At 31.3% G+C, this 24,535-nt stretch overlaps 1 protein-coding gene across 2 annotated transcripts in view; it reads right to left on the bottom strand.

The window, feature by feature from the left end:
- Nucleotides 1–6,492: 6,492 nt before the first annotated feature.
- LOC126697602 (ras-related protein Rab11C-like) overlaps nucleotides 6,493–24,535 on the bottom strand; it is a 30,562-nt gene continuing 12,519 nt past the window's right edge. Inside the window, exons 1-3 of one of the 2 annotated variants that reach the window (XM_050394674.1) lie at nucleotides 9,304–9,644; nucleotides 8,861–9,053; nucleotides 6,493–7,338 (exon numbers count right to left, since the gene is read on the bottom strand). In XM_050394674.1, coding sequence (XP_050250631.1) covers nucleotides 6,853–7,338; nucleotides 8,861–9,025 — 651 coding nt within the window. In that variant the 5' untranslated portion in view covers nucleotides 9,026–9,053; nucleotides 9,304–9,644 and the 3' untranslated portion in view covers nucleotides 6,493–6,852. Of the gene's footprint in view, nucleotides 7,339–8,860; nucleotides 9,054–9,303; nucleotides 9,645–24,535 lie in introns of those variants that run through there. The other variant, XM_050394675.1, reaches the window with a different exon arrangement.

Raw genomic sequence — 24,535 nt, forward strand, 5'->3', positions numbered from 1 at the left:
TTGGGTCCCATATGAAAGTTCGACTATGTCCGAGGGGAAGGTGTGGGCGCCAAAAGGGCTCCCGGCCCAATTCTTATAGGCCCAAAAATATTTAAAAAGCGGTCTGAGAAGAAATGTCTCCTCGGACGTACCAAATATGGCTCAAACATGCACTCCCGCTTGCTAGAAGGATCCATTCCTACGAGCATTAGTAACAAGGATGAGTCCCACAAGCCCGTAAGAGGGAAGAAAGTGTAGGATGCCAAGGGAGAGGCTACAACTGCCACATTAAATGCATGACAGCTACTTTTCTGGCCGCATTAATGTGGAGAGGACTTGTGAACAGTATTGCCTTGACTACCACAACTCACAGAAAGATGGGGGAGATATCCGATGGGACGGACACTCAAGTGAAAGTCCAAATGATCAACAAATATAAGGTCTTGATGACTTCAAGGGGGCTATATAAAAGAGGGGAGTCCCCATGAAGTGGGGGACGAAAAAAGGAAGGAACTTAGAACAGAAGAACAGTGTTAGGACCATAGCCTTTGAGCAGGGACTAATATACGTCCTCCATGTCTCCTCGGATTGAACATCTAATGGACATAAGGGGATTTTCTTACTCTTGATTGTCGCATGGCCTAATGTTAACTAGTATACACTTCGTTAAGGCCTAGTTCTGTAACCCACTTTCTATAAATTCATTGTTTAGGGCTCCTTGGGCCAGAACCCCATACCTGTTGGGCCTGGGCCCTGAATTGCGACCCTACAAGGGGTATTTTGCTACATAATTTGTAAATTAGGGAAAAATGCTCATTTTCCGCTTAGAATGCTACTTCATTATTGTTATGATTGAGAAGTTGAGATGAATTAGTTTAAGGAGGAAAAAGAGAAAATGTTGTTCGGAGATTCGATGCATTAATTTTCCATACCAAAATGGAGAACTGATACCTTTTGTAGCACTTTGATAATATAAAAATATTACTTTTTTTTTTCTTGATAATGATATAGTGCAAGATGTGAAATCTTTGTTTTTATTTTTGAGAAAGTGAAATCTTTGTTTTGGATTAAGTAATGAGATCAAGACCATAGATAATTTTGTTTACTAAGCACCGTCTTTTATCACGTGGCCCTCAGATTTGACATTTGTCCAACCTGATATATTAATTCACTCTATGGAGTAGTGGAGAAATTATAGAGTCCTCTGGTGGATCACGTCATTTGTCCACCATTCCATTAAAAAACTTCCATTTGTTTAAAATTACTGAGTCAGTAATTAATTTCTGTTTAAAAATTTTTTCTAACTAACAATTTTTAACATGTGGAAATTTTTTAGTAGAATGATGGATCATATCACGTGTCCGAATCCTACTGTGTCCAGTGAAAACTTCCACTGAACACATGCCGGACCCATGAAATACTTTCAACTGGGTTTTAGTGGGTCCTGATCAAATTCACATATCCCGTTTCAACTACGATACTTTCAACTGGGTTTTTTTTTTTTTTTTTTTGATAATAACTGGGTTTGTTTTTTAATTCGATAGTTACTGAGAAAATTTTGAATTCTAAATATCTCTATTGAAAAAATTAGAGAGTGCTAGTATAAAGCTCTTGGTGAAATAAGTATTGGTCTCCAATAATGGTGAAGATATTGCCTGAAAAATCTAGTTTAGACCCTTATGTGATTTGTGCAATGGAAGAAAATTTATTCACTGATCATATAAGTTTTGAATTCACTAAATAATTGTAGTTGAATTGTTTATTTGTGTAGTTGGACGTAATTAATGCAACTATGATTAACCGGACTTTGTGGTCCGCATCGGAGGATTATACCCAGATCGGTTTTCCTGAGGATTAACCAATTAGTAGATTGGTCTAAACTCTAAAGTTATAAAATTTGAACCTGATGTTCTAGAACTTTAATTAATTTGAACTTAGGACTTCAAGGTTGAATGACCAAACGTAACAGGTTAACAACTATTTAATTCAAATGTGCTATCTTTTTTTTATTCTCAAAAAAAAAAAAAGTGTTATCTTTTTATATTTATTAAGAGAGATGTTATGTCCATAATATTTTTACAACAAATCACAGGTGATTAGTTGTTATTGGTTCAAATTTGAACATAATATTAAGATTATTTTTTTGTCCCCAACAATAACAACCAGTAATAACCTGTCACTTAGGAATTGTTGTAAAAATGTTGTGAACATATTATTTCTCATTTATCAATTACTTTTTTTTTTGAGATAATTGTAATCTATGTCGTCGGCTTCTAATAATTGGCTCTTTCTTATTAGACTAATCTATTAATTGGTTTTGGTGTAGGCGGGAATTGAACTTTAAATCTCTTATTTTGATAATTATTTTTTATTATCAGATTAAGATACTGATTGGTTTTGGTGTAGACAAACGTTAAATCCCAAAACTTTTTTTTTAAGAGTTATAAGCATAAAGAACTTAAATATTAAAAATTATAAACTACACGCTTGAATAGTGACATGCTTAAAAAACTTCTCTAACCCTAACCTTTTTTTGTGGGTCCGATTGTGTACATATGAAGGAAAAAAAAGAGTTATGCTAAGAACACAAGAAAGAAACAACATAGCATAGGCCTTACCAGTTACCACTTGGTCCCCAAACTGCAATCATTATCAGTGACTCTGTTTCCTCTCATGTGCGGGCATTAGGATTATTTGAATTGATGATTGGTACTGATGATACTCCACCATCTCGTGTCCAAAGTTACAATTCATAAATGGTAATTGATGAATGGACCAAAAAAAGATCAGAGCGACAGCTACAAGTCAGGACCAGCCAATATCTTGTCAACTCAATTTCTATTAAGCAAAGATACTCACTCAACTCTAGCTAGGAGCATATAAACTTGTTGATAGATATAACTCTTTTTTAATAAGACTGATAGATATATCTTCGGCTCTGAATACCTAAAGCTGCACACTGGTGGCATATATTCAAAGTGGTGTTCAAAAGCTTTGCAAGAACCACACAAAGTTAGTTGGCTATATGTACTTAAAAAGAGTTTTATATAAAGATTGTTCTCTAAACAAATAGAAGAAAAAATTCGTCCTCTTAAGATTATTATGTTCTCAAACAAATGGATAGTGTGGTGGTAGTTTTATTCTCTTCCTTGACTGAAGACTTTTCCATTTATAATTGCATTTGTTCTCTAGGGACTAGTTTTAGTGGTAACTCGAGTGGTTGGTATGCTTCACCTTTTCAACATATATATATTATTATGGTAAGATAATTTAAGGGGATGCTTGAGTTCAGAACTTTGGATGTGTTGAATTTCTTAGCACTAAAAGAGTATCTAATAACACTTTATGCTGTCAAACACACAGAATTTACTGGTGATTCGTGTGGTGGGGATGCTTCACCTTTACATGCCATACTTTGATATAATAATTTAAGTGGATGTACTTCACAATATTGGGTATGCTGAATTTCTTTGGAGCATTTAAAAGAAGAATTCTAAGCTAATAACACTTCACACTGTTGTTGGGGCCTTGGGGGTCTTTTTGTTGTTGTGTCAAGCATTGGGTTTTGACTTTTGATAAGTTAGTGGCTACATCTAGGGTTTTTTGGGTAGTCTCATGCTAAGGGGTTGCCCATTGACCGTTATCGTTGTATTCTCTTAGACAATAAAACAACATAGTGATTAGTGAGTGAAGGAAAAAGAAGAAGAAGAGAAACAGAGTCTTTTCTCATTTGTTAGTAATTTACGCTATCAAGCATATAAATAGAGGTCAAAAAATATGCGTGTCTAATGTTAGTGAGGCCAACCAAATATATTTGTGATATTAGTCAATATCCAAATAGATATAATCAGTAGTAAATTTAATCTATTAAATGTATTTAGAAATAATATTTTAGGGGCAAGTGTTTTTTATTTTTTATTTTTATTTTTTTGAGAGAAAACACGTCAAACTTTATTAAGAAAATCCAACAATGTCATCTAGGACTACTGAAAGTAAGAGTGGTGGAACATCTTCCAGCCACACTGAAAAATCTGAAATATAAAGAGCATGTCTTGTTAACTTATGCGCAACTTTATTGCCCTCTCTCTTTAAGGCAAGTGTTAATAAATTATTCCAAGAAAATTTTGACACAATTTTTATGAGAAATATAAAAATTATTAAAAAATTTATAATTTTTTTTTTCTCATAAAAATTTTGTAAAAATATTTTTTAAATTAATATCCTTAGAATATCCGTTAATTTTTTTCATAAAAATTATCTAGTCATAAAGTAGTATAAATGATAACAATAAAATGAAAAACAGAAAGAAATTTATCTTAGTCCCACGTGACATGCATTAACAAGATATAGAACAACCTATATATTGTTCTCTCTTTGCCAGAATAAATGGGAAGCTCGTGCTAGAAGTCAAGTCCAAGGAGGATTCATACAAGAAAAAATGATTGACAACAGCTTTAATTAGGCTGATTTTGGTCTCCTGTCACATTAGTGATGCATAAGAGGAGAGAAAGATAGCACTTGGAGAATACAATTGAATGAAAAAAAAGCTCACTTGGACCTCTTGAATTATAAAGAGAATGTGTGTTGCAATTTTTTTAAGTTAAATGAACATGGGAGCTTTTGGTGATAAACATTATAATGTTTCTAATATAGATAGTGGTTTGAATGAGAAGGAACACTGGTCTCTGATGGACTTACATTCTAAGTATATTTGCAAGGCTACTCATGGAACCTCCTAAAGAAAAGTTTCTGAAATACCCTTTTATAACCAGAACTCTCATACCTTCCTAGTAAAAGATATTGAAGTCCATGCGTTTGGGTAATTCGTTCGTTTTTTTTTTTGAAAAGGGTTACTTTAACATGCTCATAGATTTCAAAAAAGTGTCCTTGAAAACTGTCAAACACACTGGCGCAATTATAACAAGGCATTCGTGTAGTGTAGATGTATTATATTTTTCTGAATGTTTCATTGAGAATGTGTTACACTTTGAATTAATTGAGATGACAAAAAGGAAATGAAGAAAAGGGCCCATGAAGGATGGAGGTATTAATAAAAGGAAACGAAGAAAAGGGCCCAAGAAAGTTGGAGGTTTTAAAAGGAAAGGACATGTGTTGCTCCTTTTTTTTTTTCTCCATGATCATTGCTTTACATTGACTATGGAGGCCATGTTGGACAGAAAACTTTAACCTCAGGCCAACGATGATGATATCGGATTGTAATTTTGCGTTTGTGTTTGGCTGGTCCATGGCACTGTTTATGGACCAGCCAAGCACTGAAAACGCGATAAGAGTTTTTGCTACAGTATTTTTGTTAATTAAAAATTATTTTACTACAGTGTTTTTAGCAATAAAGACTGGTTTGGATAGCGTCTGCATTTCCCACGGCTGGCGTTTGGGGTTTTTATGTGGGTCCTGTGCATTGTTCACGGGACCCACAAATACTTTTTTAACCAAAATTTTCATTAAAACTGGGTCTCATGACACTATTTACACATTTAAAAATTATTTTGTTATAGTATTTTCAGTTTTCAATAATAACCGATATCTAAACATACCTTAAATTTTCAGTAATATGCAGCAGATAATAAAATAAAATGTGTACAAAGGGCTAAACTAACTGAACCATATATTGTTGACAATTCAAAACCGATCTTCTTCCCAAATAAAGGATCAAGAAAATCTGACCAATCACCGAATCTTTCCTCGTCCTACAACATTGCTAGCGCCTAGGGAGAAACATGTTTAAGAAAGAAAAAAAAAGGGATTGAGACAAAGATTTGGGATTGAGATCCAGTGCCCAAGTGCAATACTTTTCATTGCTGAAGTTAAAACCATTGGATTAAAAAAAAAAAAAAATTTAGAATGAACATGTTAAAAAAGCTATAAGTTAAAAACTTCAAAAAAGTTGAAATTTTTTTTATAAGGGAATTTGAGGTAGGTTATTGCACAAGATCTCAATCCAAATTTGCATTACAATATCTCAAGGAGACCAAGAATTACGGTCGTTTAGACAGAATTACGTTTCATCAACTCCTTCTGTATAGTCGTTTAGATAGAATTACAGTCTTAAGCTACTTGTCGTAGATGATGTGTTATTTCAGTTACTTCAGTTAATTTCTTTGCACATGTTGAAATTATCCAGCTGTCTTATCTGATTGGTTAGGAAGTTTAGTGAGTTTGTTATTTTTTTGAAGCTTGAAAGGAGACCATACATATTCATAACACATTCTTGTTTGTACTTTGGTATGAAAGGATTTGAAACCTCTAGTTTGACATTAATGGTTTCTATTTGGTGTAAATGAGATTCGAATTTAGGCCTATTATTCAGCAATAAGATATTTTGCTGATTGAACTAACTTGAACCCACATTTATCACACATTCTTGAAAGTTCCATTAACAATTCATGGGCAGTAAAACATTCACAACATATTGCATTCTCAAGTACCGTATCACTTTTTCCAGAATTCATATGGAAGAATCAGGGGAAGAGAGATTTATTAAAAATAAGAACCAGCATACAATGTCAAAATAATCATTAAAAAAAAGGTTAAAAGAATGAGAAACTTTTTTTTTTTTTTTTTGATAAACAAAAGAATGAGAAACTAGTAGACTACTATTACAATGCTTTCATCTATCCCCTGCCTATACTGAGACTCTAATTTCCCATTTCTCTCTCTTAAGAATAGACTGCTAACATTCCAAGTTCACCTTCAACTATGGTTCTTACAAACTAGAAATCTGCTTCTCACATGACCTCTAGAGAATAAATATATATGACAGAAGGCAGAAAGTATTCCTCATGTCTTGTTACAAAAGAAGCAAACTGTCTATGCATGCGCTTCTCCTTTTCCTCTTTATGAAGAAATATCATGCTAATTAGTGCAACAAGTTCCTTTGGTTAAATTACCAGAAAGATTTGAAACATTTATAGTAGTACCCTGAGGAAGTCCAGTGGAGGAAGCTGCCTCTTGGGCTGCCAGTGCCTTCTTGCTAATTACATGGTAAATATCAAACAAAATGGTCTGAAATGCCTTCTCAACATTCAATGCCTCCAATGCTGAAGTCTCTAGGAAAGATAGACTTTCGTCCTCAGCCAAGATTTGAGCATCTGCAGCTGAGACAGCTCTGAGATGATTCAAATCAGCCTTATTCCCAGCCAGCATGATGACAATGTTGGAGTCTGCATGTTCCCTTAGTTCGCGGAGCCACCTCTGCACATTCTCAAAGGTCTGCCTCTTGGTTATGTCATAAACTAATAGTGCACCTACAGCACCTCTGTAGTAAGCACTGGTGATGGCTCGGTACCTCTCTTGACCCGCTGTGTCCCATATTTGTGCTTTAATTGTCTTCCCCTCTATCTGCATCGAACTGAACATTATAAACTTGAAGTGACTACTAGTCTACTACTACTACTACAACAACCACCAAATTTAATCACAAACTTTTGGGGTCGACTATTGATACTAATTAGAGTTGGCCGCCTGTATTCTTGAAGTAACTACTAATGCAGATTGAAAAGATAAATTGAAAGTTTGGTCCCATACAGACAGCTAATAATGCAGATGGAAGAGACACACATGCACACAACACTCATGCAAAGGAAGAAGAAACTAGCTAGTTATAGTTCAATGAGAGAAAGTAGAAAACAGCCTCAAGCAGTAACTAATTCCTGTTTCCCATTGCTCTTGTTTGGGCACAAGACAACTATTGTGAAAATAAGGCATAATTGCAAACATACATTACACCCTACTGCATTTGATGCACTCAGAAGAAAAGGAATATTTATTCCCATCATTTTGTTGCACATCCAACATCAAGTTTCTCCAACAGCTTATAGCCTGTAAATATCTAGTGCATATCCATGTGACCAAAAAATAATTTCATTCAATCTTTAGATATAGTCAATGTCATGGCATCAGTTCTTAAATGAAAAAGAGAAATACAGCATCACACTAAGTTCATCCAGTTCAAACATGACACAGATAAAAACCAGTACAACTTTTCAAAACCCAAAAAAGAAGAAGAGCAGAGAATTACACTTTAGTGTGTGTCCTACATCTAATAATTCATTCAAACATATTTTACAGCCATCGCAGTAGTAAAATGGCCAATCTCAAATAATTCATTCAAGCTAAGAAGAATGGACATGGACACAACACAATATGAGATATAATGACATGAACATTCTTGAAAAATTAATACACGTGAATATGACAATTAATTAATTTACATCTTTAGGTAAATTTTATTTACAGACATATTTATGTTCATTTTGAGTATTCAAAATAAATAACAATCATCAAAATCGTTAAAAACATATCTACAATAAAATGATTCTTTTTCTTTTTTCTCCCAACACATTGAGACAACAAATGTAGGGGTTTCCCCTACATGTCTGACACATACATGCTGAAGATTTTGAAGTTTCAATTATTAGGAGAAGAGCAAATGTCAATAAAATACCAAAAACATACATGCCAGTTAGAATAAATAAAAAGTAAGAATGTTGCCGTCTTTGGACCAAATGGCTCTTCCTTACTCATAAGTACATGGGGTGGGAAGTGACTCTGAAGATTGGCTAGGATTTGTGACTTGTGAGTAAATTTATCGAGAGAAAAAAAATTCCTACACACTTTTATGATCCACACACCTATACTATAAAGGTTGTCACCCTAGATTACCAGTGACGCAACAAAGTAAATGTAAACGAATAATACTCTACCAAGAAATAAACAGAGAATCATTCACCAAAAACAAAAATACAGACAAAACCAACAAAATTACAGGACCATTCAACTGAGTTATCAATAACCACCATAAGGACGGGTAATAAAAAAAATTATAAATCACATTTCAAATGTATTTATAATCCAAAACAACCTGCAATGTTCTAGTTGCAAATTCAACACCAATGGTGGACTTAGATTCCAAGCAGAACTCGTTTCGAGTAAACCTTGAAAGAATGTTCGATTTCCCAACACCCGAGTCACCAATCAAAACAATCTTGAAGAGATAATCATATGCATGATCCCCTTTGAATGCCATGTGTTCTACTTTCTACACCTCTTCAAACCTGCCAGACAACAATTTGGACATATTATCAATCTCTCTGTATCTTTCCAATTTTATCGGATGTCTCCAAATGTACAAAAGTACATATTATCAATCTCAGTATCAAATACAAAACCTTAACTATCAACTTGTATGACAAGAAGGAAAAAGAAAGGCTTCTTTTCAATATGCATTTTTTGCCGCAATGTTTTTTTTTTTCTTGAGAAACAAACGTGTGGTCAAAGAAAACACAAGAAGAAAGAAGTACTAACCATAAAAAGATGGTGAACTGGTTTATTATGAGAGAGATTATGGGATTGGAATCTTTCCAATTGTTGAAAATTTGCAGGAAAGTTTAGGGGAAGAGAAGAGAGAGAGAGAGAGGGGACAAGAAGATAGAGAGAGAGAGGACAATTTTTCAAAGCCAATGAGAATAAACAGAATAACGGACGAAAAGGCACTTAAACCGGCATTCATGTGGGAAAGAATGAGCGAAGATTGGAAACTTTAAGAAGAAATATACGTTATTCTTATTTTGAAAAATACTATAAAAATTTGTTTTTTATTTTCGAAAATTTTCAGTTCTGACTCTGTTCGGTTCCAATCTTGAGGCAGAGTGAAATTTATTTATTGTTAATATAAAGTTATTTGTAGAGATATGTTACAAGAGCTATAAATAGAGATAGGACACATGCTGTGATAAAAAAAAAAAAGAAAAAAAAAAAAAGATAGGACACATGCTGTACTCAGTCTTGGGTGGTTGTTGAGAATTTTAAATCTTTTTTTTTTTTTTTTTTTTTTTTTTTTTTTTTGAGAAACGAGAATTTTAAATCTTTTTTTTTTTTTTTTTTTTTGATGCAAGAGAATTTTAAATCTTGAGAGTTATAGATTCTTCAGAGTTTAAATTCATGAAAATTACAAATTTTGAGTCTTAAAGTTTATGTTTTTTAAATATATATATTATTTTGACGGGCAAAACTTAGGTACCTCAGTTCCCTTCTTAAAAATTCAGTCATATGGTTATTTAACTAAATATACACTTATTATTTTCATGTGTGTTCTAATAAGTATTACTGTTTACTCAAAAAAAAAAAATTTGAATATACACTTCTATCCTATGTGAAAAAAATCACATGACTTAATTTTAAAAGATGAACCTAATGAACAACATATCTAAGTTTTGTCATATTTTGATTAACATTATATTTAAATGATGAAAAAAATCCATGGTACATACTATTTTTTGTTACGTACTATACGTAATTTTGAAAGATATAAAATTTGGTATTTAAGATAATTTATATATATATATATATATATATAGAAAAATTTAGAAACAAGATGATCTTATACTTTCTTGTTAAGTAACTAAATAATGGATAATTTCACAATTATATATATATATATATATATATTTTTTTTTTTTAAATAACAAAATTACATTTTATTTATTTTCTTCTCGAAAAAAAAATACTATTTTTTGTTATAAAATTATTTTTGAGGAAAAAAGTGAAAATTAATTTGATTTTAGGAGTCGCATTGGTAATTCTCACAAAAATAAGATAAGTGAGAATTGACATTTTTCACCTAAAATGTTGGATTTAGAATTTTTGCAATTCTTGAAAATTATCTATTGAGAGATGTGTTCATAAAAATTGTAATTCTCAAGATTTTTCAAATCACCAACTAAATTTTTATAAATTCTTAAATATTAAAAAAATAATAATCTTAAATTCTTATGTAAAAAACACATCCTTATAGTTACTCAAAACTGATTTTATAAGCCTATCAAAAAAAAAAAAAAAAAAAAAAACTGATTTTATATATAAGTTGCCACATAATGCTTAGTGGAGATTCCTCCAAACTGATTTAGAGGAAAACTTTTTTTTTTTGGGTTTTCTTTTTTTAATATTGAACGAGGGAAAATAGTTTAACAAAACCACCCCCATTAACTGTTATGACATAACTATATTATGAAAGGAGTTTCACAAACATATACATCTAAATTAGACTAGAGTAGAGTAGAATTTCTATTTCAAATATTAAAAAAAAAATTGTTATTACAAAACTATATTATTTTAGCTCAATATTGCATGTGCATTTTCTATATTTCTAAATTCTTACAATTTTTTTTTTTGAGATAGTTATAATATGTTGTTAATCTCGTAGCTCAAACCCTTCCTTCCTAGACCTCTAATCACTTTGTGCATGAAAATGTGTCAATTCAGTTATAAAGCCTTTAGTTGAATTCCTACAATTGGATAGAGTGTAATTGCTCTAGAATATGTCCTTACTCCAAATTTTACTAATTTTGGACATTTAATAATAAGAAAATAGTGTGTTTGGATGGGTTTATTTTTATTGACTTATCTATACTATTTATAAGAAAATTTCCCTACTTGAACTGGACTTTTATGTGGTTCAAAAATACTCTTATTAAAGAAGGGTAATTTCTCTTAAAAATAGGGTTATAAATGTCGAATAACAAATTTCATTTTGAATTTAAAAAGAAAACTCTTAAATTTTAGGATTTTTTTTTCCTTCACGTTCATCTTTTTATTCCCTAAAATTTAACCTTTTTACTGATTTTCTCTAAAGTTTATCATTTTTATTTATTTGAAAAAATAAAAAATATATATTTCTAAATTATAATAAATATAAATTATTAATATTTATCTATAAAAATAAAAATAAAAATCTCTAAGAACGCGCAATTTTTTTTTTCCCTGTTCCAGTGAATCTCATTAAAGTGGTCTTTCCTTCCCTCCAAATCAGCTCATTTTTGGGCCAAAATTGTTGGCCTGACGGGGAGTGAATATCACCCAAGCGGCCAAGCCTTCCTGAAAAATATCTGTTATCCCACAAAAGTTAGGTCTTATTTAACAGCATTGCAGCCCAAGTTATCATGAGCTAATTGGACTCGTCCAAATAGGCAATTTTTTGGGGGCTTGTAACTTGTTTTACACAGTAGCTGAATTTTTGCTTAAGTTTTGTGGTTCAACAGCTTATTAGTTATTACAAGTTTCTATCTTTTATCTCAAAAAAAGTATTACAAGTTGTAGATGAACATGAAGTAATTGTGATTATAACATTATCAGGATTCTTGCACCTCAACTTACATTTGTGATTATTAGGTTTAAATCTCTCAACCGCCAACGATCGAATCATTAAAAATGATTATAATATCCAACAAGCTTGCCTACGTGGTAATTATTTATATGCAATATCAAAAGTAACATGTGAAAACTTAGCATTGAGGTAGTATATGTCACTTCCAACCCAAAAAAAAAAAAAGAAAAATAAAGAAAAAAGAAAAGAGAGTGAAATATATATATATATATATATAGAGAGAGAGAGAGAGAGAGAGAGAGAGAGAGAGAGAGAGAGAGAGAGAGAGAGAGAGAGAGAGAGAGAGAGAGAGAGAGAGAGAGAGAGAGAGAGAGAGATGAGTTCAAGTTACACCTAGTGTGAGTTACACATTTTCTAAATCATTGGATTTAAATGGATCAAACGGTCAAAAAAATGCACTTATTAATGCTAATATTCTGATAAGGTCTCATTTATTATCCTTATTTATAACCTTCCATACCTATTTCTAATCCCAAAAATAGGTATATTTTTCTCTCTGCTCTCTCTTTCTCATCCACTACACGTTTCTCTCTCCTCCATTGCTCTTTCACCTCCATTTTCATAAGGTTCCACCTCCACAGCCACATAAAATCTGATGAATCAAAAACTCGAACTAATTAAACATAAGGCTGAAGTAAATAACTTAAAAATTGAAACTAACCTTTTGCAGAGAATAAATGAAGCGCATGCATGCACTGGAAAATATATATTCCCTGTTGAAATTCTTCAGAAGCTTTGGGAAAAATCTGTTTGGATTTTGTAGTTTATTAGAACTATTAAATCAAAATCTTTGATTTCCGTGAAACAAATTAACAAAAATTAAACTCAAATAATGTGGAGGGTGAAGATGGGTTTGAATATTCCAATATTATGGACTTATGGTTATATAGAATTGAATGGAAGATTCGTGTGAAACAATTTGGGCTTTAAAGTCATAGGCGTCGTTGATATTTGTGATTATTGGTTGATTCAAACAGGTTTTGCCCAAAGCTTCTAAAGAATTTCAACAAGGAATATAAATTTTCCAGTGCATGCATGCGCTTCATTTGTTCTCTACAAAAGGTTAGTTTCAATTTTTAAGTTATTTACTTCAGCCTTATGTTTAATTAGTTCAAGTTTTTGATTCACCAGATTCTATGTGGTTGTGGATGTGGAAGAGCAATGGAGGAGAGAGAAACGTGTAGTTGATGAGAAAGAAAGAGGAGAGAGATAAGTATAGAATGTTATAAATAAGGATAATAAATGAGATCCTTATCAGAATATCAGTATTAATGAGTATATTTTTTTGACCGTTGGATCTACTTAAATCTAATGGTTTAGAAAAGGTGTAACTCCTTAGAGTTCCACCAGGTGTAACTTGAACCCATCTCATATATATATATATAAATGGGTTCAAGTTACATCTTTTTTGTACCATAGATTTTTAATAGATCCAACAATTGAAAAAATAGCATTAAATAATTAAGGATTTCCACCTTATTTACCTTATTAATAACTGATTTTCTCTATCCTCATTTATTACTTTCCATAGATGTTGTTTAACTATGTCCCTTTCTTCCTTAAAAAAAAAAAAAAAAACTTTTGCAAGCTTAGTAATGAAAATTATTTTTATACAAGAACACAGTTTTGACACTCTGCCACCTTCTCTAATTGACTTACACTCCACAAAATCTGATGCTTTCTTTACATAAACACTCTTCTTGTCCTGCTCCCTTTATTTTATTTTTTGATCTCAGATCTGCCCTATCTTCAATAGATTTGAATTTTGTCATGTGTTTTTGCTATAATGCGTTGAAACTGGAAAACACAAGGCTCTTGCTCATTCTATGAATTGTTTAGGGGCAGTTTTGCAGACATAGTGTACTTGTAAAATCACAAATTATATATCTTTAAATCTTTCTCAAGGGATACACTTTTCAAGTAACAAGCCTCTCTGGGTTGCCTAAATATTTACCGCCATGTACCAGTCAGTAATTAGTCACATTGGTGTTTTGGGCTCCTCATCAATATAACCACACTTTTTCTTTGTGAACCTGAGGGGAAGAGGAGTCCATTCTTCACTGAAATCTAAAGTGGAATTCATACCCACTTGGAAATCCTCCACCAAATCCATATCATGGCCCCCCATGTCTTCAACGTCTTCTCCTCTATCATATCTCGTTTGTTTTTCTTCATTGCTGAGAGCCTCATATGCAGCAGGCCGGCACCCATGGATTTTGAGAGAAGAAAAATTTAAACTTTTTCGGTCTTTGTTTTTTGCCTAGATTCATATATATCCAGCAATTTTAGGAAGAAGGGACACAGTTAAACAATATTCAATGAGGTTTATGGAAAGTAATAAATGAGGATAGAGAAAAATTATTATTAATTAGGAAAATAAAGTGGAGAGCAATAATTATTTAACCCATCTCATATATATAATGATTATTAGGCTAAAACACCAATCGATGAGTGTAGATAAGTCCAAAACTTAGATCTCTTTTTTGACAAAAGTGTTTCATATTCTATTCTTGTGCCTTATAAGTCATAGAGTACATAACATGCGATTCGATGGGAAAAAAAAAGAACCCTATATAATATTCTTTTACATCTAAAAAAACTTCAAAATAAAAAATGAACTTATATAATATTTTTTTATATCTAAAAAAATTTGAAAATAAAAACATAAAAAAGAAGAAAATTCCTGACTAAGGGTATAACAAACCCACACACTAGTTTGTATACCCACTTTTTAAAGAGATATATAGAATACTGTTCTCAAACAAGAAAACATCAATTTTTGAGATATAAATTTTATTTTGGTAGGTTTACAAGTTATATATGATCCTGTACATGATTAGGTTCACAATGTTTTCTTATGGAATTAGGTTCACAATGTTGATAATATAGTTTTAGACTAGTTTCTATTATCCATTCGGATTTGCAAAGCTTTTCATGAGCCCAGCAGTGGCCTTTTAGCCGCCCTACGGTGCTAAACTTTGGAAGAAAAGACAGAAGGTTCGTGTAATACAAAATCTGACAAAAAAGAGAAGAAGAAGAAGAGAAGAGTGCTTGTTTTGGACCACTTGCGGATGAGAGAGCATTGGCCATCAATTAAACCGTGTTCTATCATCTATGTACAAGTGCATTGTTCTTATCTCTCTCTTTCATCTGCATGTGTGGTTGCTCGATGGCCAATTAGACTAGTTTCTGTTATCCATTCGGTATTGCAAAGCTTTTCACGAGCCCAGCAGTGGCCTTTTAGGCTTTTAGCCGCCCTAAGGTGCTAAACTGTGGAAGAAAAGACAGAAGGTTCGTGTAATACAAAATCTGACAAAAAGAAGAAGAAGAAGAAGAGAAGAGTGCTTGTTTTGGACCACTTGCGGATGAGAGAGCATTGGCCATCAATTAAACCGTGTTCTATGTACAAGTGCATTGTTCTTATCTCTCTCTTTCATCTGCTTGAGTGGTTCCTCGATGGCCAAGTACTATAGATAGAACAATTGCAAACAAGAAATAAATGACAAGTTGCTGATGTTTATGTTGGAAATAATACACAGGGTAATAAAGGAAGAAAAACACAAAAGACAAACAGAAATAGATAACTAAGAGGCATAAAATTGTTATCCTTAGACAATATTTGCCCCCACACTTCTTGTTGAAGGGTCATCGCAAACTTGTTCCCAAGATACAACTAAGTTGTTGGGTTCTATAGATAGCAATTTTGGAGAATGATCACAAGATTTCTTGTGTTTTTTTAAGTGAACATAAACCTCTATTTATACCCATAATGTTATATTTCTTCAAAAGGCACATATGGAGAGTTAAAATATTTCATAAACTGTTCACAAGGCTTGAAACCTCTTCAAACATTAAGAACAGTCACTAGAAAATTCTGTAGAAAATTCAGTTTTACAAGTCTCAATCAATCGAGTATTGATCAAAAGTTCTTTTCAATCGATAGAACATGAATCGAATAGCAATCAAATCATCCAGAGACTCCAGAATTATTTTCTTCATCATTTCGGTCGATCGAGCAAAAGCTTCAACCGATCGAAAATCCTTTAGTTCGAATTTTACTTAGAAAATTCTAGAACTTGAATTTTCACTTTATAAAACAATATTCTTCAAACTCAAACATTATTATTACAACTTATCCATGTATATACCTATATATACAACAGTTTATAGTACCAAGCAAAGGAGAGAGGTTTCTTCCTATAGAGGTAACAATAATTGGCTTAGAAAAGGAAAAAAGCAAAAAACACCAGACATGTTACTTTGCTCATCAAACATGTTATAGGTAAATAGACACGGTTTATGTGCGGTGCATCAATGCACTTGACACGTGAGATATGGACACATATCTAGTTTGGATATGCATTTGCATTCCTATTATTTACTGCATCAATATCTAGATACCAATATATTCAATGCGTTGATGCATTGAAGTTAAGCTAAACCCTATACAAATATGCTTGGATTGCCTGTTGCATGAATTTCATAGCTAGCATTTCAACTAGAATTTGCTCCAGACTTCAGACTTCAGGCTTCAATTACTTGATTCTTGAAATACTTAATTCAGTAGATGTGTCGAAGTTAAGAGATCATTCAAAGTAGTCCTATCATGTCAACATCTTGATTTAAAGATGTGGACCAATTACTTGGGGGACGCTAATATTGATGTGACCGCCGAGAAAGTAGAGATAGTGAGATACCTGCACTATAACTTGCTTCCAACTAGGTATTGATCAATGTTAGCCATAGCTGACAGATTACGCCAATGCACCAACTTATGCTGCACAATGAATCTATTTGTCAGCTGCAATAGAGCTTATCGCAGTGCTAATTATGAGTTTGTGCGTGCGCGTACGTGTGTATATATGTGTGTGTATATATATATATATATAGTTGTAAGAAAATTGATTTTTGATTATTTTTTATTGTGTATCGTATCGTATCATATCGTGTATCGTAAAATATACATATACTTAAAAATAATTTATAAAAAATTATAGATATACATATATTTATATATAGGGTATACTCATTATAAATTTTGAATATATTCAATGAATAACTAATTTATTCATCACTTATGTAATAATATTTAACAAGTTAACTAAATATATCAAATTAGCTTGTGTTTATAACACACTCAAATTGTTTAAATTCAAAGTGATAATATAATATGTTAATAATTTATTTATATCATATTGGCTAATCAACCTCATATAAGTCAATGCTATCATCATGTTTATCATTTTACAAACTTATTTCTTCATCGTTATTAACATTTACTATCTCTTCTTATTCTTTTTATTTTAATAATTTTTAAAAATTTCTTCTTGGCATTCTAGTTTCTTGGACTTATAATAATATTGACAAAAATAAAAAATAATTGTATTTTCAATTAATATCTTATTCATAGTCTAGAAAATAAATTTGTAAATATTAAAATGAAGTGTGGGTGTGTAATGTGTAGTCCAAATTTTGTAGAAGAAAAAGAGGGGAAAAAAACTTATGAATATGTTATTTTATTAGGTTAAATTAAGTAACCTAATAATTTTGTGTTTAAAACAAGTCTAACAACTTGTTAGATTCAAATAAAAATACAAATTTTAACAAAAAATCTCATTTTAAAGCATTTGTCTATGTATCATATGATACGTATGATTTTATGATACAATACGATTCATATGATACACACACTGTATCGTATGATTCATGAGCATTTACGATACGCCAAAATGATACGAAATTTTTTACACACAATATGATACGATATGCAATACGTATCGTATAGAAATGGCACACTTTTAGTGGATTATAAATATTAATATCTGTCGAGTCTCAAATATAAATAAGGTTGTCATTTAAGAAGAAGGGATCTTTACCACCACATCAAGGATACCCAAATTCTGCTTGCTTATCATTGTATTTTCCTTCTAGTAGATTTAGTCTTGATTGTAGTTGGATTGTTGAATTATTAAAAGTAAGTTTCCTTCCAATATTTTTAACTTTCCACAATTAAGTCTTATTTAGTTTAACTTAGCCTCAAATTTACTTTTCTGCAAATCTTTAAGTAGTTTTTATCCTTGAGTTAGCTTATTCTCGGTTTACTTCTGCACTTATGAACCCTAAAATTTCATCGGGTCTTTTTTTTTTAAGAAACAAAATTTCTTAGGGTCTTTATGTCCAGGTGCAAGCAGTTTGCATCTTGTTTGATTATTATTTATTTATTTTTTTTGAGAGAAACATCTTGTTTGATTTATATGGATTTTTAAAGACAATTAATTTTTTTTAAAATGCCATGTATCCTATATTTGGCTAAAAGTATGAGGAAATGGGAGGAGATCCTTTTCTGCTTGATAAATATGATTTATTTGTCTCATATTGCTTTTATTCTATTTTTCCCACTTTTATACGCTGGTAATTATTTTGTGGGTCTAAATAAGAGAGTAATTTTAGTCAATTTTTTTTTACTCTTTTCCTGTCAAAAAGAAAATATCATTTCATTCTTTATTACCTCTCACCTTTTTACTCTAATAATCAAAGTATCAAACCTAAATCTTTCTTTCCATGCCCTTTAAAGTGGATTTACATCTCAATTAAAGGCTCTTTTTTCACTAACGTCAAAGACTCAAATTCTCTTATTATAATTGTGGGTGCCTGAGGATTGAGGATGAAGTTGAAGGGTTGCAGCATTGATGTAGGAATGTCCCTAGCCATGGGTCCGAGAAAGAAAGCCGCCCGAGGAAGGGGACGGATAAGCCAAAATACTCTATAGTGTTCTAAGTAGGAATTGGAATTTGAAGAGAGTAGAAGTCAGTGGACAGTAGGTAAACTTCTGGACTGGTGTAGCTTGTTGCATCCGAATTAAATGGTAGATACTAGCTTTATCAGCCGCATTAATGAGGAAGTGACCTGAACAATGTAAGGAATAGCTAAGTGGATTCCTTCCACCACCTTCTTCAGATGCTAAAAGCACCAAGTGTCATAAAAAGAGGGAGGTTAGGTAAGAATGAAGGGTGAAGATATGATAGAGGTAGGAGTATATAAGAGAGAAAAAGAAGAAGAAGAAAGAAAGAAACTAAAGAAGAACATTGAGAGAAAAAGAGTGAACAGTAACATTTCTATGTAAACTTAACCTCCTTGGGAGCACTTGGGTAGAGCTTTATGCTCATCATTTTTCAATATAAATTTGTTTCTACATAGTAAATGTCCTTGGGCAGTGATCCTTGTTGTTGTTCATTCTCATCTCTTACAAATTTTATTGATTTGGGCCAGAATTAAGCTAGGTAACTCACTGTTCTAAGTGGGCCTGGGTTGCTATATTTTTGATCCTTACAATAATTATTGAATTATTAAAAAAAAAGTTTCCTATTTATTCCCCCAAAAAATAGAGAAAAATAAAAAAGAGTAAGAATTTGCTACCAACTAAATTACAATAATTCTTGCAAAATACACACATATCAAGTGGCCATTTGGTAAAAAATTCAATCTTGACAATGAAGTTTTCATTTAAATATAAACTTGAACAGATGTCTATTTAAGATATCGACATATGTGTATTTTTGCAAAAATTACTGCAACTTAGTTTGTAGAAATTGCTGCAACTTAATTTCAGGGCCGGCTGAACCATATAAGCAATTGATGCAATTGCCTAAGGCCCCCACTTGTAAAAAAAAAAAATTTTATATTTATTTATATATTTTAATTACAAAAAAAAAATTTAGGTACTTTAATTGGTTAATAAAATGCATTAAAAAAGCTACATTGTATCTTAAAATGCAGAATAGTGCACAATAACAATGTACACAACTTGATAGGATAAGATTGCACAGTGCACATAGCATTGTGCAGTCTTGTCCACAAGCCCCAACACATCACAAGGCCTAAGCTAAGCTGGCCCCCACACTAATTAATAAGTTATCTCATTTTTTTTTTTAATGCAAACTCTTACTTTATCAATTATTATAAATTATGACACCAATTAATTATTTGATGTGTATTATATCAACTCATTTGTATTATAGTGATACTAGTTTATTGAACCATGTAATAAATTAATTTTTATTTGTACAAATTTAGACTTTAAAGTTAAAAAAAGAATTCACTTAAAATTTTCGCCTAAGATCCCCAAAATTGTTGAGCGGGCCTACTTAATTTGCAACAAATCATTTTCAAATAAGAAAACAAGTCTCCTTTCCGTGTCACTTATCAAAAAAAAAAAAAAAAAAAAAAGTCTCCTTTCCGTGTCAGATGGATTACATTCTCCCTTCTTTTAACATTGGCAAGCAAAAATAATGAAACGTATAAGAGTGGTTTCTCAATCAATCAAGATTCAAACACAATTGCCAGTGAACACACAGCACATGGAAACTACTTTTGACACGAAATAAAACAAAAAAGAAGAACGTGAATAGTTGTCTAATCTTTTGGTTGGAATTGGCAGAAAAGCTTCCCCCTTTAATGAAATGAATCCCATGGAATCACGCAAGTGACTACGTTTGCTAATAGGAGTCAACTTCAAGTCAATTTGGTTGATATCTAAGCTTGTGTGTGTGTGTTTTTTTTTTTTCATGTGAATGCATAAAAAAATGCCATGGATCAACCAAAATATTTGTATCAATCTAATAAATTAATAATCATATAACTTGGGTTTGGGAAACAAGAGGAAGAATAGGATTTTGATTGTCCATAGTTAATGAAAAAAGAAACGAAAAAAAAGCAAATGACCATTATCATTTTTATTCCAAACTAACCTGATTGCATCTTTATGAGGAGTGCACTCCTCAAAAAGCATTTCTCTCTTTTTTTTTTTTTTTCTTTTTTTTCACATGAGCTTGAATTTAATTTAAGAAAGATAATAATAATTGAGGAAGACTTTGTGACATGGGCTACCATAATAGGTGATTAGGAGTTTTTTTCTTGAAAACTTGAACCTTGATCTTGATCCTGATTTTGATCCTACGCAGTACTTCAAATAGAAGTTAATGTTGTTGTAAGAGTTTTACAACCATTTAAGGAAATTTTGTTTTGAAAAAGTGATTAATTTGTTTTGACAACTTTTTTAAATTTTCATAAACAATTTCAAAAAATAAAAAGTTAATACATTAATAAACCATTTTAAAATTTTTTTTATGAAAAAATAAAAAAATAATTAACTTTTCAAATTTTTATAAATAATTAAAAAAAAAAAGAATGGTTAATAGATGCAGGCCAAACATTGTTGTAATTGTCGAAAATCTTCCTATGTTGTCAGATAGCACCATCAATCCGTGATTTGCATGGCATCTTTCACTTTGATTTTTTCCTATGTCCACATTCTACGGAGCAGTTATCGGTTAGTAAATTGATTGAAAATTTGAAATCTCTTTCATTTGGCCCACCCCTTCAATAAACTTCGTACATAAGGAAACGCGTCGTGGAAGTCGGCTACTAAAAGCTTCACAGTCCAGTCCACACACACCATTTCAAACACAAAGAGTCAGAGTCATACCGCAACTGAAGCTAAATTCTATTTTATCAGGACAATTTTCTCATGGCTCTTTCGCGGAGCCTTCCTATGCCAATAGACAGATTTTTATTTTTCTATGCAAATTAAAAATTGATAGTTTCTATCGTTCTTGCTAAAAAAAAAAAAAAAAAAAAAAAAAAAAAAAAAAAAAAAAAGAAGATAGTTATGTTCCGCAAACTTAGAGCAAATTAATATACTATTCGAATCATAGGCCGAGCCAGGGGTGCCAAGAGGGCATTAATCTTGTTTTTTTTTTTTAATATTCAATTCTCTTTTTCCATGAATAAAGAAATAATAAAAAATTAAAAAAAGAATATTTAATTGAAGTAGTACAATAATAGAGTATGGATGTAAGGTATATTGTTAGGTAGTATGCTAAAATTGATAAAGTAATTTTTTGGTAGACTAAATGCTAAAGTTTTTAGCAAATCAGATATGAATGCTCTAAGAAAGTTATTATTATTTAAAAAAAAAATGGGAATAAGTTCTTCTATGACCATAATTTTTGTGTCATGATTTTTTTGTGTGGACATAGTAGATTATAAGTGGTTGCCTACTATTTTCATATAGAACCACAACTTTTTCATCACCACTCAAAATCAACCACAATAGATTGATAACAAAAGCTACGACTTGTGTGATTGTGCACAATTGACATTTTCTACTTGTTACTAACTTATACAACTCACCACTTTTTGTTAATAAATTATAATTGCAAAAATTAATAAGTTGTGAAATGAAGTGTGAAAATGATTATATTTGTATTATTGTTGCAAAAGTCGTATCCATATTTTCTCTTCTCAAATTTCTAATTCCCAACTTTCGACGAAAATCTAAAGCTTTTTATGCTTGATTAGAAAAAGAATCACATTTTAGCCAATTAATCTCAAAATTCACTTACATCAAACTATTAAAAGTTGTGTAAAAATACATGATTACTGTAAAAACTCTTTATCTTTACACTATTACTATTAATTTTATACTTATTCTTTAGAATGAAGAAAGAGAGTAGATGATAGTTTTTATATATGAAGAAAAAAAAAATTTTAATTAAGAAAATTTGATATTTTAAAAAAATATAGTATAAAATAAATAATTTGATTAGAGGTGTTTTGAAAAGCTAGTATTTATAATAAAAAATGTAAATTTTTATAGTAAAGTAGATATAAATTTTTGCATTAACCCCCTTCAAAAAAAAAAAAAAAAAAAAAATTGCATTAACCAAGCAAACAATCTTTCCACCTTGGTCAATTTAAACAACAAAATATTTGGTAGAACACAAATCCCAATAAATAATTTAGATGCACTGGAATCCCTGCATAGTGATTAGTTTGATCATAATCATATATGACATAACAAAGGCTGTCGTATAGAAATGTAATTTTGTTTCATCATCAAAATTTTATTTTATTTTATAAAAATGTCATTATCAACTTTGGAAAGTAGTAAGTGCCCGTTTGGTTCAGCTTTTGAAGTCCAAAAGGCGCTTTTTCAAAAAAGCTCAGACCAGTTTTGCGTTTGGTAAGCTCAAAACGCAACTTTTATACAAAAGTTGCGTTTTGAACTTTCAGAAAAAACTGAAGGAAAACGCGGAATGGCTTATGGACCCTCAGGGGTCCATAAATGAAAACGCGCAGAGCGCGTTTTGTATTATTACCGTTGCAATAGTGAAAATACTAAAATACCCATCACCAATAAACTTTGCCCTTTTCTCTTCTCCGCTCCTCTGTTACAGACCAACACCGGTCAAGAAAGTATCAACCAAATACAAACAAAGCACCACCCAACAATCACCGATCTACCACCACAACCCATTTCAACATTTGATAATCCAAACACAAAATCAACAAAATCAAACCAATTTTACACAATTTTACAAAGGAACCCAATAATGAAATCATAACCAAAAAAAAAAAAAAAAAACCGAGCTGACCCATTTCCGCCGCATGTCGTTGGCAGTGAGGAAGAGATCAAGCAACGGTGGAGAGAAAGACAGGCAGCGGTGAAGGCAGAGATCAAGCACCGATCTGACCCATTCCTCCCTTTTGGATTTCCCATCTATCTTCGTTTGATGAGAATCATGCAGACGAAGAGCTAAGAAGAAAAAAAAAAAAAAAAAAAAAAAAAAAAAAGAAAGAGAGAGGAAGAATCATGCAGACGAAGAGCTAAGAAAAAAAAAAAAAAAAAAAAAAAAGAGAGGACGAATCATGCAGACGAAGAGCTAAGAAAAAAAAAAAAAAAAAAAAAAAAAAAAAAAAAAAAAGAGGAAGGAAGAATCATGCAGACGAAGAGCTAAGAAAAAAAAAAAAAAAAAAAAAAAAAAGAAAAAAAGGGCGAAGGAGAGCTCTCTGGGACGTTCTGGAAACTTGGAGAAGTGAAATGGAAAAAGAAAGGAAAGAAGGAAATAAAGGAAAAGAGTGGCCAGTGGGTACGTGTGTGGACTGGAAAAAAAGAGGGAAAAAAAAAAAAGAAAAAAAGAAGAAAATGCGGTAAGTGAGTGGAGGAGAAAAAAAATGAAAAAGAAGGAAATATTATCACAATATTTTCACAATAAATATTAAGTAGTAGGTTATTATTAGCTAACACTTGTCGGAAAAAAATAATTTTTTTAGAAAGAGAAAAAAATAATTTTAATAGTACGTTCAAATTAATATTAGTATCAATTTTTATCACAATGTTTTTACAATACTTTCACAATAAATCTTAAGTGGTAGATTATTATTAGCTAATATTGGTAAGAAAAAAATAATTTTTTTAGAAAAAGAAAAATTGATTTAAGTATGATGAAGTAATTGATTTAAGTATGAAACAAACTCACATAAAAAAAAAAAAAAAAGTATGAAATAAATTCTCTTATATATACATTGTCCTTT

This window comes from Quercus robur, chromosome 8, assembly GCF_932294415.1.
Source record: "Quercus robur chromosome 8, dhQueRobu3.1, whole genome shotgun sequence".
Classification (NCBI taxonomy): Eukaryota; Viridiplantae; Streptophyta; class Magnoliopsida; order Fagales; family Fagaceae; genus Quercus; species Quercus robur.